Source organism: Cydia strobilella, chromosome 7 (assembly GCF_947568885.1).
Source record: "Cydia strobilella chromosome 7, ilCydStro3.1, whole genome shotgun sequence".
NCBI lineage: Eukaryota > Metazoa > Arthropoda > Insecta > Lepidoptera > Tortricidae > Cydia > Cydia strobilella.
This window is the reverse complement of record NC_086047.1, coordinates 661986-686857: the sequence shown is the minus strand read 5'-3', so window position 1 is coordinate 686857 and position 24872 is coordinate 661986. Positions and strand designations below refer to the sequence as shown.

At 38.1% G+C, this 24872-nt stretch overlaps 1 protein-coding gene across 1 annotated transcript in view; it reads left to right on the top strand.

Moving 5' to 3' along the window:
- The window catches only part of LOC134742739 (amiloride-sensitive sodium channel subunit gamma-like), a 41171-nt gene extending 21280 nt beyond the window's left edge, over nucleotides 1-19891 (top strand). The window contains exons 6-16 of the mRNA XM_063675926.1: nucleotides 1037-1182; nucleotides 2069-2167; nucleotides 2344-2442; nucleotides 4030-4111; nucleotides 5225-5288; nucleotides 5530-5630; nucleotides 5942-6120; nucleotides 7222-7379; nucleotides 15736-15853; nucleotides 18303-18409; nucleotides 19731-19891. Coding sequence (XP_063531996.1) covers nucleotides 1037-1182; nucleotides 2069-2167; nucleotides 2344-2442; nucleotides 4030-4111; nucleotides 5225-5288; nucleotides 5530-5630; nucleotides 5942-6120; nucleotides 7222-7379; nucleotides 15736-15853; nucleotides 18303-18409; nucleotides 19731-19891 — 1314 coding nt within the window. The remainder of the gene's footprint in view (nucleotides 1-1036; nucleotides 1183-2068; nucleotides 2168-2343; nucleotides 2443-4029; nucleotides 4112-5224; nucleotides 5289-5529; nucleotides 5631-5941; nucleotides 6121-7221; nucleotides 7380-15735; nucleotides 15854-18302; nucleotides 18410-19730) is intronic.
- The last annotated feature ends 4981 nt before the right edge of the window (nucleotides 19892-24872 follow it).

Genomic DNA, 24872 nt, shown 5'->3' with positions numbered 1-24872 from the left:
GACTCGCGTTCCAAGGGTTCCGTACATTACACAATTTACACAATGTATTTTTTACGTGAGTGAAATGTCTTTAAAAACCCGTATGGGTCGGTTAAAAAACTAAGTAATTAAGCCCGCACGCTTGACTGCACATTTCTAATAGGTTTTCCTGTGATGTACAGGTCAAATGGTAATTTTTGCCTATTTTCTTAAATAACTTCTAAACTGTTCATCTTAATATTATTAAAAAAATATATTTGAGATTCGCATAACGAGCTCTTTCATTTGATATATAACACAATACAGTTTGAACAACTTTATTTTTTAATTTTCTGATTTACCCCCCCAAAAGTGCCCCCGTGTTTAAAATTCATTTGTTTACTTAATTGGTCCAGTAGTTTCGGAGAAAATAGGCTGTGACACACGGACAGACAGACAGACAGATGCACGAGTGATTCTATAAGGGTTCCGTTTTTTCCTTTTGAGGTACGGAACCCTAAAAAAAAGACAATCAATAAGGTTTCATATTATTTATTACCTCAGGAGCTATAAACACATACAGGCTGCTCCAAAGTAAAAAATCGTTATTTGTTAATTTCTTCGTAACCGCTACAGCCGCCGATCAGTATACAAAGTATCATAACAACCGGGGGGTTGTTATGATACTTTGTATACTGATTTTTAATACCCTAATGCATTTATGTACATTTCGGCCTCCACTAACGTGTCGGCCCTCAAACTCACTGGTCCGTCTTTGAGGGGGTTTTCCGGCCTCTCCTACAATGTGCTATTATTAAAATATAGATGTAGCAATAATTGTTTTCGTGCATTCCATTTCCATCTAATTTTGTCCCCAAGTGGAAAACCAACATCCATCTTTATTCATTTTACTCTGCAAGTAACTTGTTATGCTTCGTTTACTTTTTTACTCAGCTGCAGAAATCACAATTTCAAATTAACCCTCTGCAACTGTGCATTTGCTAGACTCCAGTCTCATTTTAAATTAAGAAATGTATAAAAATCGTGAAAGTTGAAATCAGTGTTACGTTTTTTCAAGGTTATTCAAAAATGCGAAAACCTCTTGTTGTACTGCGAGTTTAATAGAAAGGCAAAGCAGTGTACGGATATTTTTACTCTGATAAAAACGGGGGAGGGCCACTGCTGCGCCTTTAACTACGCCGCCTTAAACGACGCATCTGAACTGTAAGTAAATATGTTATAAGTAGACTTTACTTTGGCTACTGAATGTATATAGGGAACTGGCTGTGGAAGGAACTGGCCTTCATGGGGCCTGTTTACACATTAATTAGTGTTTAGTGCGGGTTTCCCTAACACTTACCCCTCAGCCAAACGTACCTACCCGTATTGACTTTACCTCCCTGCACGTATCACTCAACAAACTCAAACTTAATAGTCTCTGATAATAGAAAAATCATTCGTAATTTCGATAATAGTTACTTTATTTTACATACTAGTATCAAGTATCAAAATTACTTAACTATGTCTATGAAATCAGATATTTCAGGTATATCGTATCGAAAATCACTTCCCGCTGGTCTTGTTTTCATTAAAATCCATTAATCATTCATTAAAATTCACACATAAGTGCGACACTGCTTTAGTGTAAAATTTTTAAGGCTTTGCAAAATTTAAATAATCTGGCACACATTTTTCGCTCACGGCCACGCCTGCACCTCATTAGGTTATACACGCCTTTTCACTTTGACATAATTTGGCTTTGACAAGGCGGGTCCGAGCCGATACGTGAAACATTTCATTATTTACCAGAGTACTTTTAATTAAGGATGGGTATTTGAAGCGAGCTAATAAATTATCTACGCTGAAATTCTACGATATTTGACGTAACTATTTATTAATCTGTGCGTCTGCCCTAGTCGGTAGTGACCCCGTCTATGAAGCCGATGGTCCGGGGTTCGATTCCCGGTAAAAGCATTTATTTGTGTGATGAGATTTGTATATTTGTATATTTGTATACACAACACAAGCCTTCTTGAGCAGTAAGCCAACCGACCGTCGATGCACCTTATGTCTTCAACAATAAGGTTCTAATTGTATAATCTGTTCACAGTTCACTCCTGCCTCACGATGACACCCTGGAGTATTACGACGGCGACGAAGAATCTGACCACGTGTCGGGCACCATTATCGCCACGTCAGAGTCTGGCAGGTACCTGGCCCCTGTTTCATCACATGTAGTCTGTTTACAGTTCTCTTCTGCCGCACGACGACACCCTGAAGTATTACGACGGCGACGAAGAATCTGACCATGGTCGGGCACCATTATCGCCACGTCAGTCTGGCAGGTACCTGGCCCCCGTTTCATCACATGTAGTCTGTTTACAGTTCTCTCCTGCCTCACGATGACACCCTGGAGTATTACGACGGCGACGAAGAATCTGACCACGTGTCGGGCACCATTATAGCCACGTCAGAGTCTGGCAGGTACCTGACCCCGGTTTTATCATTGTGACAGTTGTCAAATGGCAATTTTTGCCGACAACGGACTGGAATAACTTTAGAAGTCTGACAAGATGAGTGTCAGTTAAATCCACCGTATTTCGAAGTAGGAAATGTACCAAGAGCTGCGTCAAAATATTTCCATCTTTGCCGTATATTGCTGTCCCAACAAGTAAATGGATCGACACAACTTCCTCATCGTCCGGAAAATGTACAGAAAATTGTCAGCGTGGCTAAAATTCGACTACCGGACCGGACTATTTTGAGATAATTTTCCTATACAGTATCTACCGGAACCGGAAATTCCTTGAACAAGTTTGAGAACAAATCAAATTATTTTTTTAAATATTTTGATTTGTTTTTTTTTTTTTTTTCCTTGAAATTCCTTGTTCTCGCGAAATAAAACAAAACCAACGTGTACCGGAAAATTCCCTATTAGGACCTCATCTTATCGAAAAAAAAATCAAAGCCTAAAAGGTTTTCCTGTGATGTATTTGACGGTCCGTCACGTTCTGAAAGCTAAGCAAATGTAATAGCAGTCAAATTTATGCAGAAAATAGCACAATATCGCGAAATGTTTCTACACACGTATCTTCAAATCGGTTGGGTACTTTAATAGCGTTACCAGTCAATATGTATACAAAATTATTTTCATTCTTTAATAAAGAATGTTGTAGTCGCCATCAGATATAATTATATCGGGACGGTAAGGCGTTAAAGTCCATGAAATGAAATTAAATTAAATTAAATTAAATTTATTATTAATAACAGAGTTACACGTCAACATTTGTCAACATTTTAAATATCACAATATTAATAACATTTATGTTCAGATATTTTTGAGCACCTCGGCCGTTTCGATATACAGGATGTCCTTAGCCAATGGACAAGCCGAAATATACATAATTATGCATTAGGGTATTTAGAACCACTATACAAAGTATCATAACAACCGGTGTAGCGGTTACGAAGAAATTAACGAATTACGATTTTTTACTTTGGAGCAGCCTGTATGTGTTAGTAGCTCCTGAGGTAATAAATAGTATGAAACCTTCTTTGACCTACCTTTTTATTTATCTTCTGTCTGTTTGTAACAAGAATATTGCTTTTTATACATTTATAATTGATATTAAACCGTTTTATTTATGACATTAATAAGATTCTGACTTTTGACAAATGTCATCATTGCCGCACATTTTCGAACAAATTGTCAATAACACTGCCAATGATTAATACATCATGTTTCTTTTTGTTGTCGATCATTGGAATTAATTTCGTTAGAAAATTTATTTTTTATATTTTGTTCTAATAAAAAAATATTAACGTTAGAGCATTCCTGAGAAGTAACCCTACGTGGGATTTCAGGGTTTGTCCAATGGCTAAGGTCACCCTGTATAACTATAGTTAGTATAGTACAATCTCCAAACTATAGTTTATTTAAACACTCGCTGCACACGAATATGGCAAGCGAGTTTTAGATTTAACTATAGCACCGATAGGTACCTGTGGCCTATTTAGTAAAGCTACCAGTTACAATTTACCCTATGTATTAGTTTACACTGATTGTTCCAGGACATCGGGCCTTACCGTCGTGTTCAACGTCGAACCCGACGATTATCCCGGCTGGTCCCGTGCCATCAACTACGGCGCGCTGGTATAGTTATAATCATATCAATTGAGCTAATGCACTTACCTGTTTACTCAAAGAGTCTCAAGAATACAATGCCATTGAGTGGTAAACCACAAATTAGGATAACTACCTCGTAGTAAAGCAGATTATAACCGCCTTGAAATGTAAGTATAGATTAACGACTCTATTTTATAACAATAGGCTACAAAATACACTAACTAAATAATGGCTAACATAACTTTATTTGCATTATACAACCGTCGACACCCAAAACGAATGCACTCTGTAGAAAACCATTTGTTACAATATGTTTTTAGACCATTTTAACCCCATTCAACAAGGAATAAGGTTAAAAATTAAATATACATGCAATACACTTCTAACTTATTTTGTAAGTAACTAGTTGGCGGCTACGAGGAAAAGCGGATAATAGTATTGTAATAATACAATGCCATTGTTAGTACAGGTAAGTGCATTAGCTCAGTTTATATGATTCGATCTATACGTATCCTCTGTCTCTGGGGTTTCCAAACTTTTTAACCCCAGGGCCACAGGCTAGAACATAATCCAGACTAAGGTAACATGTCCATTACGCGTAGACCTTAAAATCATGTCGTACATAAGTGCCTTAATTTGCATGGCTCCAAAAAGAGGGAAAGGTGGGCCACTAATAAAGGTACCAGCACCAAAGAAGGCCTGGTTCTTATAAGCTTGCTTATTTTCAAAATTTCATACTTATAAGTGTGAATGGGTTCGAATTTTGCGTCCATGTTCGCTAGTAACATAGATAAAACTGCAAGTTCATATTAAACATAAGAAGAATAAAAAATAAAAATAACGATAGGCCTTCTTTAGTACCTTACTTGGCTGAAAAAATCCAGAGGGGACATGAAGAAGTTAGGCCTGTCTATTGTCGGATGCTTATTGGCGAATTATATATTATTTCATAAGTAACTATGGCGGTAACAAAAACAATGTTTAAATTACATTATTTTGTTTCTTTTTAATTGAAATACTTCAAAAAACAAACGTTACCTAATTTTATGTAAAGGAATCATGTTACAGTTTCACTTCCCCTAGATCAAAGGAGAATTTATTTGTAATATATTTTATGAATGATTATTTTTCCTGTTTCAGATTATTATAAATGATCCAAATGACTTTCCAGAGACGTCTGCACGGGACACGTATGTGACTCTAGGTAAATATTAAGGTTAACTCGGCCACCACGCATATTGCATAAAAACTCTACAGTGTAAATTGTAGAAATGTTTTGAGAGCACCATTGCTCTTCAACAAGCAACACATAGAAATAGACATAGGCATAGACATTTTTATTCATAATATTTTAAATATTACATGTTAATCAATATTTAAAAACCGAAGAGAAAACCTCGGCAGGGAGCTCATACTCTACCCTAAAAGGAAACATTCTACTCCAGGTACATCCGTGGACATAAAGGTGGAGCCAACAGTGTACCAGAGCGAAGCAGATGTACGACGTGTATCGCCCGCGCACCGCGCCTGCTGGTTCCATGATGAGGTACGGCCGGTACGGGCGGTACGGCCCAATTCGAACTAAGATACGTCAAATATTAGGTCTAGATACAATATGGATCGGATATGTCAGTGTCAAAAGTGACGTTTGAAGAAACGTAAGATGTAATATTTTGAAAAGATATCCCGCCGAGTTTCTTGCCGGTCCCATATTGGGATACTTTCCTGCAATTAAGACGGAATTTAAATCTTCTCGGAAAGAAGTGTAGGGTTAGAGCCAGTGTAGCTTTATTTGACGTTCATATGCGCATTGCTATATGCCTACTTGAAAAATAAGCTATATTTATCTTTATCTAGGTGGAGCTGGAACATACGGACCGCTACAGCTACGAGACCTGCGTCACCGAGTGCGTGATGGCTAACTTCATCGCCGAATGTGGCTGCACGCCCTACAAGTACCCCCGAGGTTACCACTTAAGTTACTTCTACATCCAACACATGGCTGATACTGTGCTAGACGAGACCTGCGTCACCGAGTGATGGCCAATGTGGCTGCACGCCCTACAAGTACCCCCGAGGTTACCACTTAAGTTCCTTCTACATCCAACACATGGCTGATACTGTGCTAGACGAGACCTGCGTCACCGAGTGATGGCCAATGTGGCTGCACGCCCTACAAGTACCCCCGAGGTTACCAATTAAGTTCCTTCTACATCCAACACATGGCTGATACTGTGCTAGACGAGACCTGCGTCACCGAGTGATGGCCAATGTGGCTGCACGCCCTACAAGTACCCCCGAGGTTACCACTTAAGTTCCTTCTACATCCAACACATGGCTGATACTGTGCTAGACGAGACCTGCGTCACCGAGTGATGGCCAATGTGGCTGCACGCCCTACAAGTACCCCCGAGGTTACCACTTAAGTTCCTTCTACATCCAACACATGGCTGATACTGTGCTAGACGAGACCTGCGTCACCGAGTGATGGCCAATGTGGCTGCACGCCCTACAAGTACCCCCGAGGTTACCACTTAAGTTCCTTCTACATCCAACACATGGCTGATACTGTGCTAGACGAGACCTGCGTCACCGAGTGATGGCCAATGTGGCTTGTCGCCCTACAAGTACCCCCGAGGTTACCACTTAAGTTCCTTCTACATCCAACACATGGCTGATACTGTGCTAGACGAGACCTGCGTCACCGAGTGATGGCCAATGTGGCTGCACGCCCTACAAGTACCCCCGAGGTTACCACTTAAGTTCCTTCTACATCCAACACATGGCTGATACTGTGCTAGACGAGACCTGCGTCACCGAGTGATGGCCAATGTGGCTGCACGCCCTACAAGTACCTCCGAGGTTACCACTTAAGTTCCTTCTACATCCACCACATGGCTGATACTGTGCTAGACGAGACCTGTGTCACCGAGTGATGGCCAATGTGGCTGCACGCCCTACAAGTACCCCCGAGGTTACCACTTAAGTTCCTTCTACATCCACCACATGGCTGATACTGTGCTAGACGAGACCTGCGTCACCGAGTGATGGCCAATGTGGCTGCACGCCCTACAAGTACCCCCGAGGTTACCACTTAAGTTCCTTCTACATCCAACACATGGCTGATACTGTGCTAGACGAGACCTGCGTCACCGAGTGATGGCTAACTTCATCGCCGAATGTGGCTGCACGCCCTACAAGTACCCCCGAAGTTACCACTTAAGTTCCTTCTACATCCAACACACGGCTGATACTGTACTAGACGAGACTTGCGTCATCGTATGGGAATTGAAAAGTATTGTTGTTTAATAAATTTAACATTTTTTTTAAAGTACTTATTTAATTATACAAACGGCTCTACCGCGATTTAATTTCATTGTTTAATTCCGACGTTTCAGCTGAGTTGCACCAGCTGTGGTCAGAAATGGGTAGTTGCAATTTCCGTGTTTACCCCGAACATAACATTCAAACTAATTTAGGATAGGTTAATATTGTTTACTTAGATCTCCGTTGACATTTTGCTGGGATGTCAGTTTTTCCGTGACCACAGCTGGTGCAACTCAGCTGAAACGTCGGAATTTAAGGTAAAACAATGAAATTAAATCGCGGTAGAGCCGTTCGTATCATTAAATATGTGTTCAAAACGCGAGAGTTTTAAGTGTTAAGTAAGTACTTAGTCGTAGAAAAAATATTTTATGAAACGCTTTATAATTAAGTCAAGCTCGTCGTGTATTTAAAAAAAATCGGTTCAAATGGTTACTCACGCTACTCGCCCTATAGCTAGGTACCTCATGTAGCTCTCATTTGTATCAGAAATATAGCATGATAAATCGATATAAGCCTGCAGTATCTCAGATTTCCAATTAGAATATTGGTACGTAGTACGTAGTGCTTTGATCTGTAATTAATTAGAGACCTACACATGCGTGAATTGCGTGATTCAGTCTATATATATGCATAACTATATACCTATATATAGCAAAGTTGTAATATCTATTCATTGCATGAGGTGAGGTGCATTTCACGAGGTGTCCCGTGCAAACCCATCTTATTTCGTATAATATTGTAACTATATCGCATGTCTATTAAAAAAAAACCGGCCAAGAGCGAGTCAGACTCGCGTTCCAAGGGTTCCGTATATTACACAATTTAAACAATGTATTTTTTTATGTGAAACGTGACTGAAATGTCTTTAAAAAACCAGTAGGGGTCGGATCAAAGAAATTAAGTCCGACTCACGCTTGACTGCAATTTCTAATAGGTTTTTCTATAATCTATAGGTAAAGATCTATTTTGTTTATTTTTTTAAAAATTTTAGACCCAGTAGTTTTGGAGATAGAGGGGGGAATGGTCATTTTTTGCCTATTTTCTTGAATAACTTCTAAATTGTTTATCCTAAAATTATAAAAAATATATATTTGAGATTCGCACAATGAGCTCTTTCATTTGATATATAACACGATATAGTTTGAAAAACTTCATTTTTAAATTTTCTCATTTACCCCCCAAAAGTGGCCCTCATGTTTAAAATTCATTTGTTTGCGTTACATGTCCGTCTTTGGGTCACAAACTTACATATGTGTACCAAATTTCAACTTAATTGGTCCAGTAGTTTCGGAGAAAATAGGCTGTGACAGACGGACAGACAGACAGACAGACGTACGAGTGATCCTATAAGGGTTCTGTTTTTTTCCTTTTGAGGTACGGAACCCTAAAAAAACACCCAGAACTTTTTTAAAAGCGTTATTATGTATTTGCCGGAAATCGGAGAGCGCCATACAATGACTTATTATATCAGCCTCCTTCACATTCTACTCGTACTGTATACTACAGAAATGCAATCTATTATCATGAATTCCGAAAATGTTTGAAAGAAACACTGTCCTTTTCAAAAACCGTTCCTCATTCGTTCCGATTATTCAGGAATAATCCGGTTCTCTATCTAAATCTAAGCTGGACGGTTGTTCCATTACGCTGCCTCGAACAGGCCAGCCAATTACCTGCATCGGTTGATTTTAAGATAATTGAACGAATATTCCTGACGCATTCGAACTACAGTTAAACCCGCTTAAGACAATTCTAAGGGGAGAAAGAAAGCGTCGTATAAGCGGCGGGAAATCGCATTAAACGTAAAAAAAACTAGTATTATTTCATGTTATTTGTTTATTTAGAATGGAAGACACAACAAAGGTTATAAATCAACATTAGGGTACTCCTGCTCCTACTATGCTCCTTCAATTGACTTTTTTCTCCTGCTGACACGTACTAGTGAATAAAAAAACTTGGAAAAACTAATTATTAAAGGCACCTAAACCTAGCAAGAATTTTCGTCTTTATAAAAACCTTTAAGTATATTTTCTTACACAAGAACTGATTGACTAATATTAATTTCTATACGAATAAGGTACTTACTTAATACTTGTTTACTAAAGCTCTGAATTTTGCTTCACGATAATGTATACAATATATATATAAACGTAAAAGTCCTGACTGACTGACTGACTAACTGACTCACTTAAATCAAAGCCCAGCCCAAACCGTTGGAAGAGAGCTGAATTTTCAATAGGTAGTTTTTATAACGTTAGTATCCACTAAGAAGGGGTTTTTCAAAATTCATACCCTAAGGGAATGAAATAAGGGTTCAAAGTTTGTATGGGGTTCAAGTTTTAATTTAAGCTATGAATTCGAACCTTGGGTAAAAAATATACTATTAAAAAACAAGAAAACTACTTTCAGCGCTTTTGAAAATTCATCCCCTAAGGTGGTGAAAAGGGGTTGAAAGTTTGTATGAGATCAACAATTTTATCAAATGCGGGACCTATAACTTTGTGGACATATTATTAGAATACAGGAAAATTAATTTCAGCGTTTTTAAAAATTCATCCCCTAAAAGGGTTAAAAAGGAGTTGAAAGTTTGAAGCCATTACAAATGCTTTATGGAGATCAAACATTTCTTTGAGTGCGGGACTTGAATCTTTGCACGAAGGCATATTATTAGAATACAAGAAAAGTAAATTCACCGTTTTTAAAAATTCATCCCGTAAAGTGGCTGAAAATTTGTAGCGGTCCTAATTTTATTTTAAGCTAGGTACTTGAAACTTCGTAGAAAGTTATTAAATTAAAAGGGAAGAAAACTTATTTTAGCAGTTTTGAAAATTCCCCAAGGTGGTAAAAAGAGGCTGAAAATTTGTATGGAGATCAAACCTTTTTTTGAGTACAGGACTTCAGTCTTTTTATAAAGACATATTATTAGAATACAAGAAAAGTAATTTAAGCGTTTTTAAATATTCATCCCCTAAAAGGGTTAAAAAGGGGTTGAGACTTTGAAACCATTACAAATGCTTTGAAACTTCTTAGAAAGGCATTGTATAATATTACAAAAAAAGTTATTTCCACGTTCTTAATAATTTAACCCCTAAGGGGGTTAAAAAGGGGATATAAGTTTATATGTACTACAAGTTTAAGCTAGAAACATGAAACTTGGTAAAAGGGCATTATATTTATTAAAATAGACGAAAACTAATTGCACCGTGTTTGAAAAGTTTGTATTAAGGGGCCGTAGTCGATTTTGGAGCAAAAATTTTAAATTGATAGATTTAGTCGTTGAAATTATACACGTTTTGTTACGTAATATCTAAATAACAAGTATTGGTTACTATTAGCACGTCTTCTCATCTTGCCTTTTAATAATGAGGTCGCAAGCGTGCGTCACCGGTAATATATATGAAAACAAGGGGCAGTTTTTAAAAATTCATCAAAAATTTATGGTGGTAAATTATACAAATTGATGTATAAGAATAGTTTCAACAAATGTTTTAGATTGTTTAAGTACCAAAATTACGTTGAAATTAAGTCGATTTTCAGAGAAGTTGTCACTTGTTTTGAAGTAATTTCTGGAGAAAATTGATTTCGTCTAACTTTCATTTACACTACTTCAAAGTCATAATAATAAAAATGTAGTCTGATAAACGTCAAGTACAGGATATATGTAATACAAAAATACTATGTTTATCCGTCCAAACTTTACAAAATTTACAAATAAGAGCGTCAAAATCAGTGCTTTACGCGCGTTTACCTAAACGTCCATCAGAAAAGCAAACATTACTGATTTAGTGAGTCTGTTTTCAACAAATTGATCTGATAAAAGGTAAGATAAGAAGATGCGCTAATAGAAACCAGTACTTGTTGTTTCAATTAGGTAACAAAAGGTGTACAATTTCACCGACTAAATCTATCAATTTTACATTTTTGCGACTAAAATCAACACCGGCCTCTTAATAAAGCGACATCGGGAGCGAACATTTTTTTTTAAATAGTGGACTTGAAAATCCAGTGTTTAGAGAGATTATATTGAGAACATTTTTTTTCAATTAGGGGCTTGTAACTTCGTACTTTGTGAAAGACAAATTTATTAACAAATGATTAACCGTCCCTACTGATATCTTTTGCTGCATAATGTTCTATGCTCATGTAAAATATATAACCACCAACACCAACATACAAATCTACGCGTACGAAGTCGCGGGCAACAGCTAGTTTCTTTTATAAACGTCATCTATGAATGATTGGTTGCTAGGTTTTATTGACTGGATTAAATCCGACATCTTACCGACGCCGACGTCTTGGGAAGCACAACAGCTGTCGCAATAAAATTTTGTGTTTCGCTCGGGATCAAAGTTTATTTAACCTTCGCGCTTTGGGTACCAAAGGGTAAAAACGGGACCCTATTACTAAGACTCCTCTGTCCGTCTGTCTGTCACCAGGCTTTATCTCATCAACCGTGACAGCTAGACAGTTGAAATTTTCACAGATGATGTATTTTTGTTGCCGCTATAACAACAAATACTTAAAAGTACGGAAACCCTTGGTGGGCGAGTCCGACTCTCGTGGTTCAATTCTGGAATGTTTCACTTGCTCGGGTATCAATTGCACGAAGGGTTAAACAACAACTATGCCCCCTTTAAGAAAATTACCATTTCAGATTTAATTATTTCAGGGCTAAAAATAGCTGACGCACGCATTTTTGATGTACAAAAATCCACAACTACCATATAGACAGATGTGGTGCATAATCTTTTATCATCGTATTTTCACGGAAACGCACGAACGTGATATGCTATTTCAGTCAGGCTCGGTACAAAAATTACTGAGACTGACTGAAGTAGCATGACAAACGAACGTTTCCGAGAATATACGAGAGCAAACGATTATGCACTACATCTGTACCTTCTTAGAGAATATTATAATATTACGAATCAAAGGGATTCCCTTTCTACTTACTTCTAAAAAGCATGTATTAAGTATGCTAATTAGAGGACTTGGGAATATGTATATTTCATACAAGGTAAATTATTTGTACGACGCATACTCGGCTTCTGCCTTATTTGCTCTGGTACCCGTACCAGGCGTGGCTCACTTCGCTATTTCGTTGTGTCGCTACATGTACATGCGGCCCACACCGATTTTGGTGTCTAGCCATAGTAATTGCCGCGCATCGCTATGGAACGGACGCCAGCTCGCGCTTGCGCCACCTAGCGGTCATATCTGTCTTAATAGACACGTTTTGTTAGAGAGTGGAACTTCTCGACCTAGTACTATTATTTATCCTGTGTCCGTACCATGAGTCACTGATAGTGTGAAACTGTCATATACGCTAACGTCTAAGTAATTTACTTTCTATACATCTCGCTCGCACTAATATGCGAGTACGAGCGTGATGCATAGAAAGTAAGTTACGATCTCGATAGCTTTTATTTCATGCCAGTGCCACGGGATCCCAATTCTAATTTAACAACTTGTTACGGTTTTGATCTTTTTTTGATGTCCTTGAAGATCACTCACGCTGATAGGTGCACACGGAATAGTGAAAGTTGTGCGTGAGATGCGCGCTACCAAGACGACCATCAAGGTCGTATCAAAACGAGATCAAAACACGTTGTCACATCTCAATCGGGCTCACGACCCGGCCACGACATCGTGCCGGCCGTCGTGGCCGGGCCGTAATGGTATAATTATGTATCATGTACCTAGTCCGAGTTAGTTCACAGATGCCATGCCTCTATTTGCCCTTTTCAACGTTTGGCAACGGTTCTTACAGTATTTTTACCTACACCCTCTTTTTTTTTCGCAGGTATTTTGACGTGATAACGTCTTATAAATCGACGAATTTAATTAATAGTAATAATAATTCAATTCAATTCATAAACAAAAGTATGAAATTTTTATAAATGTTTTCTTATGACGTTATCACGCAAAATTATCTTCCGTAAACCGACTTTACAGACAACCATTTTTTCACCTCAGCAGCTCGAACAAGCTTACTTTCGTCACTCCCTGGAGTGAGGAAAGTGCGACTTTCCTCACTCCAGGGAGTGAAACAATGTAGCTTTTTAATTTAATTAGTGAAGGCCATGAACTTCATACTTTTATTACATTTTTTTTATGGTACGGTACGGTACGGTACGGTACAATGTAGTTTTTTAATTTAGTGAAGGCCATGAACTTCATACTTTTATTACATTTTTTTTATGGTACGGTACGGTACGGTACGATACGGTCCGGTCCGGTCCGGTCCGGTCCGGTCCGGTCCGGTCTCGTCTCGTCTCGTATCGTATCGTATCTTATCGTATCGTACATATTATAATACTTTTTTTTTGTTTATTCTGTGTAATTCGAAATACAATAATATGTTCTCACTACTGAGGTGAAAAATTATGTGTGCAACACGAGAGCAAAGTTATTTTACATCTCGTGTTTTTGAGTCCCTCGCTACGTTTAAGATTCTACCTTAGAATCTTTCGCTTTCTCGGGACTCAAATTAAACACTCGCAAGAAAAACCAACTTTCCTCTCTTGTTGCACAAATAACTATTTTATTGCTCAACATATTTGAGCGTATTTACTCTGAGAGGGATGCGCAGTTTCAAAATGATTTATGTTTAATATTGTACAATTTTAACTTGTATTATGTATTATGCTTTTAAGGAATTATCTACTAAATAAACATTTTATATTTTAAGTTAATGATATCCACTTAAGGTAGTTTATTAGTTGCGGGAGAGTGGTCATGACCCTCGCTCCGGGTCGTTCCTTTTGCAAAGGTTGTCCATCGCTGTTCAACGTGGCAACGCGGCGAGCGTGATGGGCTCCTTTGCATCTGGAGGGGCGCGGGGAGCATTTTGTGAATAGTTTTTGTGTTTGTTAGGTTTTAGTTTAGGTTAAGATCTTTGTAATGTTTTATTTTGTATGACATGTGTGTTATAACTTGTAATTACTAACTAAATAAACTACCTATTTTGATGTTGTTTTGTATTTGATTTTTCTAATTATGTATTTTTTATTTATTATAGATGTGTCCAACCGGTTCTGCGATTTAGGAGACTTACCGTGCACGTATAATTTGACAGGTAAAATTGTGTTTAGACGTTGGTAAAGGGTAAAAACGGGACCATATTATTACTAAGACTCCACTATCCGTCTGTCTGTCTGTCTGTTACCAGGCGTGATAGCTAGACAGTTGAAATTTTCACAGATGATGTATTTCTGTTGCCGCTACAACAACAAATTAGTAAAAACAGAATAAAATCAATATTTAAGTGGGTCTCTCACACAACAAATTAAACATTACAATTACATTACTTATGACAATACATTTAGGTTGACGAAACTAGAGGTAAATTGCGAAGTATATTGATATAAAGTTTACATATTTTCTTTAAAATATGCTATTCTTACGTGTAACAACCAAATGCTTGTAACTGTTATAATAATTAAAAAAATTAAAAACGTAGGGGCATAGCATAGCCACAGAATAAGTAATAGTATTATCATACGGAACGGCCACACACCGCCCCGCCCCAACTCGAATTACCTCGCCCCGCGACAGCAGATTGACGGCCGTTTGCCGGCCGCTCAGTACTATTTTTAAACAACTTACTCACACTATAACGCATGCCGCGTGTACAGACGTGCCGTTCACACATAGAAACGCAAGTGATTTTTAATGTGTATAGCGTGTCCGCTCTGTGGCATAGCAGTCGCTAATATACAACAAATTGTTTCAAAATATTTAAAAAAATGTTTATATGTGTATAACGGGGAGTGCTCCGAGGAATTGTTCGGATTAATCCCTGCCGCTTCTTTTCGCCATCGCCCTACGCGACAACATTACCATCCTTACCACTTAGATGGTTGGCAGTCCTCAACTGTGCGTTTCTCTAGAAACTTCCTGCCTCGCACAGCTAAACTGTGGAATGAACTGTCGCCTGCGGTATTTCCGGACCGATATGACCTTCAAACCTTCAAGAAAAGAGCGTACTCCCATCTTAAAGGCCGGCAACGCACTTACAACCCCTCTGGTGTTGCGGGTGTCCATGGGCGGCGGTAATCGCTTACCATCAGGTGATCCGTCTGCTCGTTTGCCTCCTATTTCATAAAAAAAAAAACAGGGAGGAAAATGAGGACTAAGTTTGTATAAAAAGGCGATTTCGCGCGGGTCCTCCACTTTCGCCTATACTCGTAAGACCCATAACAATTTTTGCGCTTTTTAATTTGTAACGTTCTTTTATTTTTATGAGTTCAAAACTTGAATTTAATTTGTACTTGTACAAGTACACGGGGACTTACTAGGTTAACATTGCTCTGTATTTACAGTAAACGGCAAAAGAATACCCTGCGACCCGCCTTGCTATGTGGAGTGCCGCGATAAAGGCTACGCTATAAGTAAAAACACCCTACCGTTCTATGCTTCGGAACACCGTAAACTCAACACGTGAGTACCATTCTTTTTTCTTTTTTTTTAGGGTTCCATTTAGGGATTTAGGGTTCCACCTCAAAAGAAAAAAAAACGGAACCCTGGTATGATCACTCGTGCGTCTGTCTGTCTGTCTGTCTGTCTGTCTGTTTGTCTGTCTGTCTGTCTGTCTGTCTGTTTGTCTGTCTGTCTGTTTGTCTGTCTGTCACAGCCCATTTTGTCCAAAACTACTCGACCAGTTAAGTTGAAATTTGGTACACGTATGTAAATTTGTAACCCAAAGACGGACATGTAACGTAAACAAATGAATTTTAAACATGAGGGCCACTTTTGGGGGGTAAATGAGATAATTAAAAAATAAAGTTTTTCAAACTATATCGTGTTACATATCAAATGAAAGAGCAATCTTAGTTCTTTTTTATAATTTTAAAATAAACAGTTTAGAAGAAACTGTTTATTTTAAAATTACAAATTCTCTAGAAAGTGTCGATGTATGGTTTTTTTATAATTTCCTAGTCTCTCCTATTATTCGGAAGTGAAAGTGAAAATGAAAGTATTTATTCTTCAATTTAGCCATTTTCATTATAATTTATTTATTACAATTTTTCGGCGTGTTTTGCCCAGAGACTACGCTTAGCCCTGCAAAGAGGAAATGCGGCCAGTGTCTTGGGAACAATGCCTCGGGCAACAATATGGTTAGATAACCATTAGTTATTAAGGGTTTTATTGAATGTATTGTTGTTGTATTAATTTATACGTAGGTATGTAGGTTAAGATTAGTTTTGTAATTCTTCTAACACTATTTTATAAGTTAATGTAATATGTAACTAACAACTATGGATTTATGTCCGAAATAAAATTCTTTTATTTATTTATTATTATTATTGTGTTAGATTGTAATTTGTATGTAAGGATTTTATGTATTTATGTATTAACTGAAAATGATTTTAATGACTTGTAATGAAGAATTAAGAGTCTTTACGAAAATTATATGTGTGATGTAATTAATTCTTTTATAAATTAATAATTAATGTTACTGTTGCTTGTAACTGCTAAAATTTTGCCATATTAATATTATGAATCTCAAAAACTACCACCGGTTCTAACCCTACAGCAAAAACTTGGCGAGATGCATTAAAAAAAACCGGCCAAGTGCGAGTCGGACTCGCGCACCGAGGGTTCCGTACATTACATAATTTTAACAATGTATTTTTTATGTGAAACGTGAGTGAAAGGTAAATTGCGGTTTACGATTTGTGACGTATAAAAAAAAACTACTTACTAGATCTCGTTCAAACCAATTTTCGGTGGAAGTTTGCATGGTAATGAACATCATATACTTTTTTCAGTTTTATCATTCTCTTATTTTAGAAGTTACAGGGGGGGGACACATTTTACCACTGGAAGTGTCTCTCGCGCAAACTATTCACTTTAGAAAAAAATGATATTAGAAACCTCAATATCATTTTTGAAGACCTATCTATAGATACCCCACACGTATGGGTTTGATGAAAAAAAAAATATGGGGAACCCCCAAAATTTATTGTTTTTTTTTTTTCATTTTTGTGCGAAAATCCTAATGCAGTTCACAGAATACATCTACTTACCAAATTTCAACAGTATAGTTCTTATAGTTTCAGAGAAAAGTGGCTGTGTCATACGGACGGACGGACAGACAGACAGACAGACAGACATGCCGAATCTATAAGGGTTTCGTTTTTTGCCATTTGGCTACGGAACCCTAAAAATACATAATATCTTAAAAATACGTAGTCCATCCATAGTATTCGTACACCAATAATTCTAATGTACCATCAACCGGGGTGAATATGGAAACTTGGGAATGACATTTACTAGATAACCCATGCAAATTGTATAATGCAATTGAACATAATATAAGATTTTACATGATACAATTTGTGTGGGTATTTGTGACGTTTTCAACCAAAAGATACCACATTGTCGCTTGTCGATAAGGTTGATTTCGAATTGAAGCTATATGGAAATAGCGCCTTATTGACAACCGACAATAAGTAACCTTTTGATTGAAAATGGCACATTTATTCGATGCTCTCACGATCGCCCGCTATCGTCTTACGCAGCGCAGCGTACTACGTAAGCCAGGGGTTTTCAAAGTGGGGGCGCGGGGCCTCTGGAATTAAACTTGTTTGATTTTGAAAACTAGAACATTTTGGGAAGGAAGGGGGCGTGGGAATTTCATTTCAGGCAGCAGGGGGCCGTGCCTAAAAAAAGTTTGGGAACCCCTGACGTAGGCGAACAACACGCGAACGCGAAGCGAAGCAGTGCGGCGCGGGGTGAATCAATCCTTTGATACCTATAGAAGTGTCCTACGTGGGCGATCTCGTTGCGAACGCGAACGCCGTGGGCCCGCCGCGCCGCGCCGCTTCGCGTTCGCGAGTTGTTCGCTTACGTAATACGCAGCGTTAATAAAATACGATATTTACAGGAAAAGTGTAAACGTAGACCACCTCGCGTCAATCAAAGTATATTTTGGAAAGTCTTCGTGCAGCTGCTACAAGCTTTCGTTGCTCATGGACGCCAACTACTTCATCGGTAAGATTACCAGAGAACAGCCACGAAATATACAGAGGACTGCGACGAAATATACAGAGGACAGCCACGAAATATACAGAGGACAGCCACGAAATATATAGTGATTTTGTTATGTCTGTCCTTTCAATCAGGTTGCGGGTTCAAACCCCGGCTCGTACCAATTAATTTTTCGAATTTATGTACGAAATGTCATTTGATATTAGTCGCTTTTCGGTGAAGGAAAACATCGTGAGGAAACCGGACTAATCGCTATAAGGGCCTAGTTTACTCTCTGGTTGGAACTTGGAAGGTCAGATGGCAGTCGCTTTCGTAAAAACTAGTGCCTACACCAATTCTTGGGATTAGTTGCCAAGCGGACCCCAATCTTCCACGAGTCGTAGCAAAAAGCCGGGATAACGCAAGGAAAATGCGGACCATACTCTGAGGGGTGAATATGTAGGTCTCTGAACAAGTTTTACTATGGGACCAAAACCAGGCTGTATCTAATGAACCGTGATAGCTAGACAGTTGAAATTTTCACAGATGATGTATTTCTGTTGCTTATAGAACAACAAATACTAAAAACAGATTTTTTTAAGTGGGGCTCCCATACAACAAACGTGTTTTTTTGTGTGAATCCGACTCGCACTTGGCCGGTTTTTTAGCTCTAGTCAGGCTTTTATAGTTATTCTAGTTCGTTGCCAGAAGACCTATCGTAAACATCGAAAAGCGAGAATTCTCATGTGTTTCATTATTGCCCACGACTGCAGTACATACTAAAGGGGCCCACTGACTATCAGTCCGCCGGACGATATTGGCCTGTCAGTTAGAACAAAAATTTGACAGTTCCGAACAACTAACAGGCCCATATCGTCCGACGGACTAATAGTCAGTGGGCCCCTTAAAGTAAAAAAATTACATCCTGCCTGTTGCTACCTTTATTTACTTTGTAAATATGTTATTGATTTTTCTTTTGTGGTGCATTAAAGTGTATTTACTTTACTTACTTACGTACATTGACAGTTACAATCCATAAATAACCCAGATCAAATTCATAACCTTTTATAAAAACCAAATTACGCCTGTAGGTAAACAAAAAAAATTAAAATTTAAACTGTTTATTATATTACATTTATTATATTATATTATATTATATAAGAGGTGCTAAACTAGAGTTAGACCAAGAAAAGTCTGCAACGACTTTGATAGCTTACGCAGTGCAAGTGTTATCTATACGTCATAATTTCATAGAAGTTTGACATTTAAAATAACACTTTCACTGCGTGTGCTATCAAAATCGTTGCAGAATTTTCTTGGTCTAACTCTAAACATTTTTTTTCAGCAACTTACGGAGGCGTACTCGGCTTAAGTTTTGGAGCATCGCTAGTAACTGCAGCAGAAGTAGTATATTTATTAGTTATTATGATCTCTGAAAAAATATATCTCATTAGAAAAAGCGGAAAACTGGGAAGATTAGCCAAAGTTTCGCCCAAACGCACATAAATTTACATATAAAGTTATAAATTTACATGTAAAGCACACACACACACACACACACACACACACACACACACACATACACACACACACACACTACACACTACACACTAATCACACTACTAAATGCTGCATGCATACCGCACATGCATAATAAATGGCACCATAATTTTCCAACTAATTAAATTGTAATACTAGGATAATGCTTGGCAGAGGGAACAGTCTGAAAATCAACGCTGGGCGTCACCAGCTGACCTAGCATCCTGGTATCCTTTTACCAAACACTAAAAAATCTATAGTTTAAGTTACCTACACCATAATGTTTCTTTTTCTGTGTTTTTTTTTCCATCGCTGTACCATTTTAAATTGTAACTGGTAATAAACGTATTTTTATTTTATAAAGTTTGTCTGCTGGAGATACCAGATTTTTGAACAGCCAACGATATACGTTGGACCAGGTACGAACCAGACCTAGGATTGCAACCTATCCTGCAAGCGCTTACCCAAGTCCCTCATAAAACCCTTTACCTCGGAACACCAAGGCCGGTTGACTCAACAGCAAGAGGGACAAAATCATAAACCGACTTTAAGTTTGAGTACTTGGCGTGTTTTTGTCTCGCCGCATTATCCGCAGCCCCCACGTGTGTATTTTAAAATAATTTGAATAATATTTTAAGTGGTATTTTATAAGTATTGTAGTTCAGCGAAAATAAATATGATGTATTGCTGTTTATTTTACATTTTACTACGCAAAGCATTTTACTTATGTTATGTTCTTATGTCGTCATATTGTATCTCTTTTTGTATTAGTTTGTGTAAACGATGTGTAATTTTATTTTTCGCCATATTTTATCTCTTTCTTTTATGTTGCTTTCTTTTTGTCTGTTACCTTCCGTGATTCTCACCTGATGGTCTCATCGGAAGATCAGCGCTGGAAGTCGCCAGCAGCATGCTGAGATGGGGCCATTTCGTGACACTTTATTTTTACTATGTTCTTTAAATGTATGTCTATTGTCTGTGTGTTTACGAATAAAAAATATTCTATTCTATTCTTTTCTATTCTATATTCTATTCAAAGGCAAACATACACTTTACAAGTCATAAATCAATGACGGTATCTAGCTAGACCGTAAAACACGCGCATTTAACTTTGCTTTCAATTCGCGCCCTTTAAACAAATTAACTATAATTTAATATCAAACGAATATGGCTTTTAAGACTTTGAAATAACTTGTAAGATACCTGCACGTCAATGTTTGTAAATTAGCTGTTTATTTACTGTAGAGCAATAAAGGAAACATTAAAGTAGAATGCAATTTTAACGACCAATGATAAGTAAATGCAGAAAAAGCGGAGGTTTGCGATATAACAGTCGCCATCAGATATATCGGAGCGGCCGAGATGCTCAAAAATATCTGAACACGCACTCTAACACCTTGACAATACAAGCGTTTTCAGATATTTGTGAGCACCTCGGCCGCTCCGATATATCTGTACCATCCAAGCCGTCCAAGGCCAAGAAACGCGTTAAATACCTGAGGGTCTACCGCGAACTACGTTCGACATCACCCTATCACACTTACGTACGAATTTACAAGTGCGACAGAGACGCAACACGTCGAACGTGGTTCGGTGGCAAACAGAGTATGCTGTCAATTCGTGTTAAACTGAGTTCAATTTGCTGTTCATTTTCTCCTTAATTTAGTGCTTACGAGTGGTATTGGATGTCTCATTAAAAAAATCCTGCTTCTTAAAACAGTACAAGTAAATCGCGTCCTGCGGAGTAAGCATTTGAAAGTTTTAAAATTGCGCAATGTTGACATGGAAAATTTTCAGAAATGTATTATAGTTTTGTATGTGAATTAAAATTTTTCATTTACAAACTAAAAGTTTACTTGGTTTCCTACGAGTTTTCCCGAGAACTTCAACTTTTTTTGAAACTTTCGGTAACACTGGTCTGTAGATCTGTCTATCAAATTGTACAGTGAGCTGCGAAACTGCATGGAGAAATTATGAATGAATTCATTGATAAAGTCGCCATTCACTTTTGCGGCTGATGGTACACAAGTCGTAGGATTAATCATCCTACATGAATATCTATTTCGTGATTTGGGTTTGCATAGTTTACTTCCGTTATTTGCCATATAAATAAAGGGATGCAACACGAATGTTTTGATTCACATATAAGGGATACATTTTTGAGCCCGCGACTCGAATTGCAGAGTTAAACCAAGAAAAGTCTGCAGCGATTTTGACAGCATAGCAGTGCAAGTGTTATTTTAAACGTCAAACGTCTATGAAATTATGACGTATAAATAACACTTGCACTGCGTGTGCTATCAAAATCGCTGCAGACTTTTCTAGGTCTAACTCTAGTAAGAGGTATATGGCATTTAGATACAAAGGTGAAAGCATGAAAGGGTGAAGCTTCAAAGGGTCCATTTGCATTAATAAATGTTTCTTAACAAACTGTTAACAAGTACGTAGTTAGCTGTCGCCGTCTTGTCAATTTATTTGTGTACTGATTACTGAATGTAAATTAAGTTTAATTTTAGCTAGAGTTACTGAACTCAGCTTCAGTAAGATACACAAGTTATAATTCGAGTCTTTCAGACATGGGCAGAATATACAAATAGAGTATTAAATTAAACGCGAACTAAACTTAATATGTATTCAATAATTCTATAATTAAATATGTATATATAACATTTAAAACTTTCGCGGTTTGAACACATATTAAATCACATTGAAACGGGTCTATCGCCGCCGGTCGGTCGGGGGTCGCCGGTCAGTTAGCCGCGACCACGACCAGTGAAACCTGTGTCGAAACGTCGGTAAATAAAGGTAACAAAATAAATTCGCGATAGACCCGTTTCTAAATGTGATTTAATATAAATATGTATATAATCAAAACGCGAGAGTTTAAAGTGTTATTCTGCAAATAAATTCGAGATGTAGGTTACATCTCCTAAACGGTTTTCATAATAAAGGGGCCTACTAATTGTAATGTTTAGTAATAAAACGTTTCTTCTGTTAACACCGTGTTTATTATAATATTCCTTTAATGTTATGGTTTACACAAGCACCACCATTGATCGTCCAGATAAGAGAGAGGGATCTAATATTGCTAATCCTATAGTTACACAGTTCATTATAATCTGACAGCGTCTGTACTAAGAAACGACGCTCGTTGTCGCCCCCACTCCCGTATGCATTGGGTCATTATAAGCAGTCTGTAGTTGCGTTCTGTTACACGCCTACATTACTACACTAATTACCAGTTCTCCGGACGATATCGGCCTGTCAGTTGTTCGGAACTGTCAAATTTTTGTTCCAACTCTCTTAATCAGTGGGCCCCTTAACTTCGAGATTAGATTTTGGAATAAGTAAACCGAGGCGTTTTGGTTGGATGAGCACGTAAGTATATTACGAACAAAAAGAAATCAAATATTTTTCTTGTACTCGTCAACTGTAATGGTTGAATTAAGATTTCGTATCATCATCATCATCATCATGTCAGCCGATAGACGTCCACTGCTGGACATAGGCCTCCCCCAAGGCTCGCCACTCCGACCGATCCTGTGCCGCTCGCAACCAGCGAATTCCCGCGACCTTCACCAGGTCGTCGCTCCATCTCGTTGGAGGCCTACCGGCAGTTCGTCTTCCGGTACGCGGACGCCACTCCAGAACCTTCCGGCCCCACCGGCCATCAGTTCTGCGAGCAATGTGCCCCGCCCACTGCCACTTAAGATTTCGTATACCAAACTGTAATTGGGTACTTTTCATGTATGGGCTCCCAACTCAACTTATGATTATCCATTTCGATACGGTTTAGTCAACTATAATGAATTTGACTAATCACGTGGCGTCGCGGTCCTGTAGAAAAGACAACAACGCGCGACTATTTCATGAGTAATATGTTAATGTCTTTTGTACTACTGAGATACTTACCAAGTTTTATAGTAGAAAAAGTATTATTTTAGATGACTCGTAGAAGAAGTTATGTATACAATAGTGATATAATCAAGCTTTTCAATCTCGTACCTTCATTAGGCCACTCAGAAACCTTCATGGCCTAAACACGGTACTGGGCTGAAAAGCTCTCTATTATATCACGATTGCATAAAATACTAGTTTGGAAGTAGGTACAGTAGGTAATGTGGTTACTATGTAAATATCGGATATACAAACAGGCCAAGAATGGAGCGCGCATAAGAGCTTTTTAGGGTTCCGTACCCAAAGTGTAAAAACGGGACCCTATTACTAAGACTCCGCTGTCCGTCTGTCCGTCTGTCCGTCAGTCCGTCTGTCCGTCTGTCTGTCTGTCACCAGGCTGTATCTCATGAACCGTGATAGCTAGACAGTTGAAATTTTCACAGATGATGTATTTCTGTTGCCGCTATAACAACAAATATTTAAAAGTACGGAACCCTCGGTGCGCTAGTCCGACTCGCACTTGGCGGTTTTTTTTATATATACTACGTCGGTGACAGTCTGACAGACAAGCATGCCCGCCCGCAATCATGGTGGCCCGCCTGATGGTAAGCAATCTCCGTAGCCTACACTAAATTGTAGGCTTTATACAAACAATACAATACTCTTAATTGCACACCTGACATAGTTTTATTGAAATATAACTCATTTTAATCAAGAGAAAATTCCATGGAAAAAATTACACGAAAACTAGACCAAGATTTGCAAGGGCAGATTCGAACCAAAACCTTAAAATATCAAAGTTGATTTGATAGAAAAAAAACACGAAAACTTAATATGAGACCTATTAAATCACATTTACAATCGGATCTAACGCGAATTTATTTTGTTACCTTTATTTACCGACGTTTCGACACAGGTTAGCCGTTAGCCGCGACCACGACCGTGAAACCGGTGTCGAAGCGTCGGTAAATAATGGTAACAAAATAAATTCGCGATAGACCCGATTGTAAATGTGATTAATATGTTCAAAGCCTAGACAGGTCTAATTTTC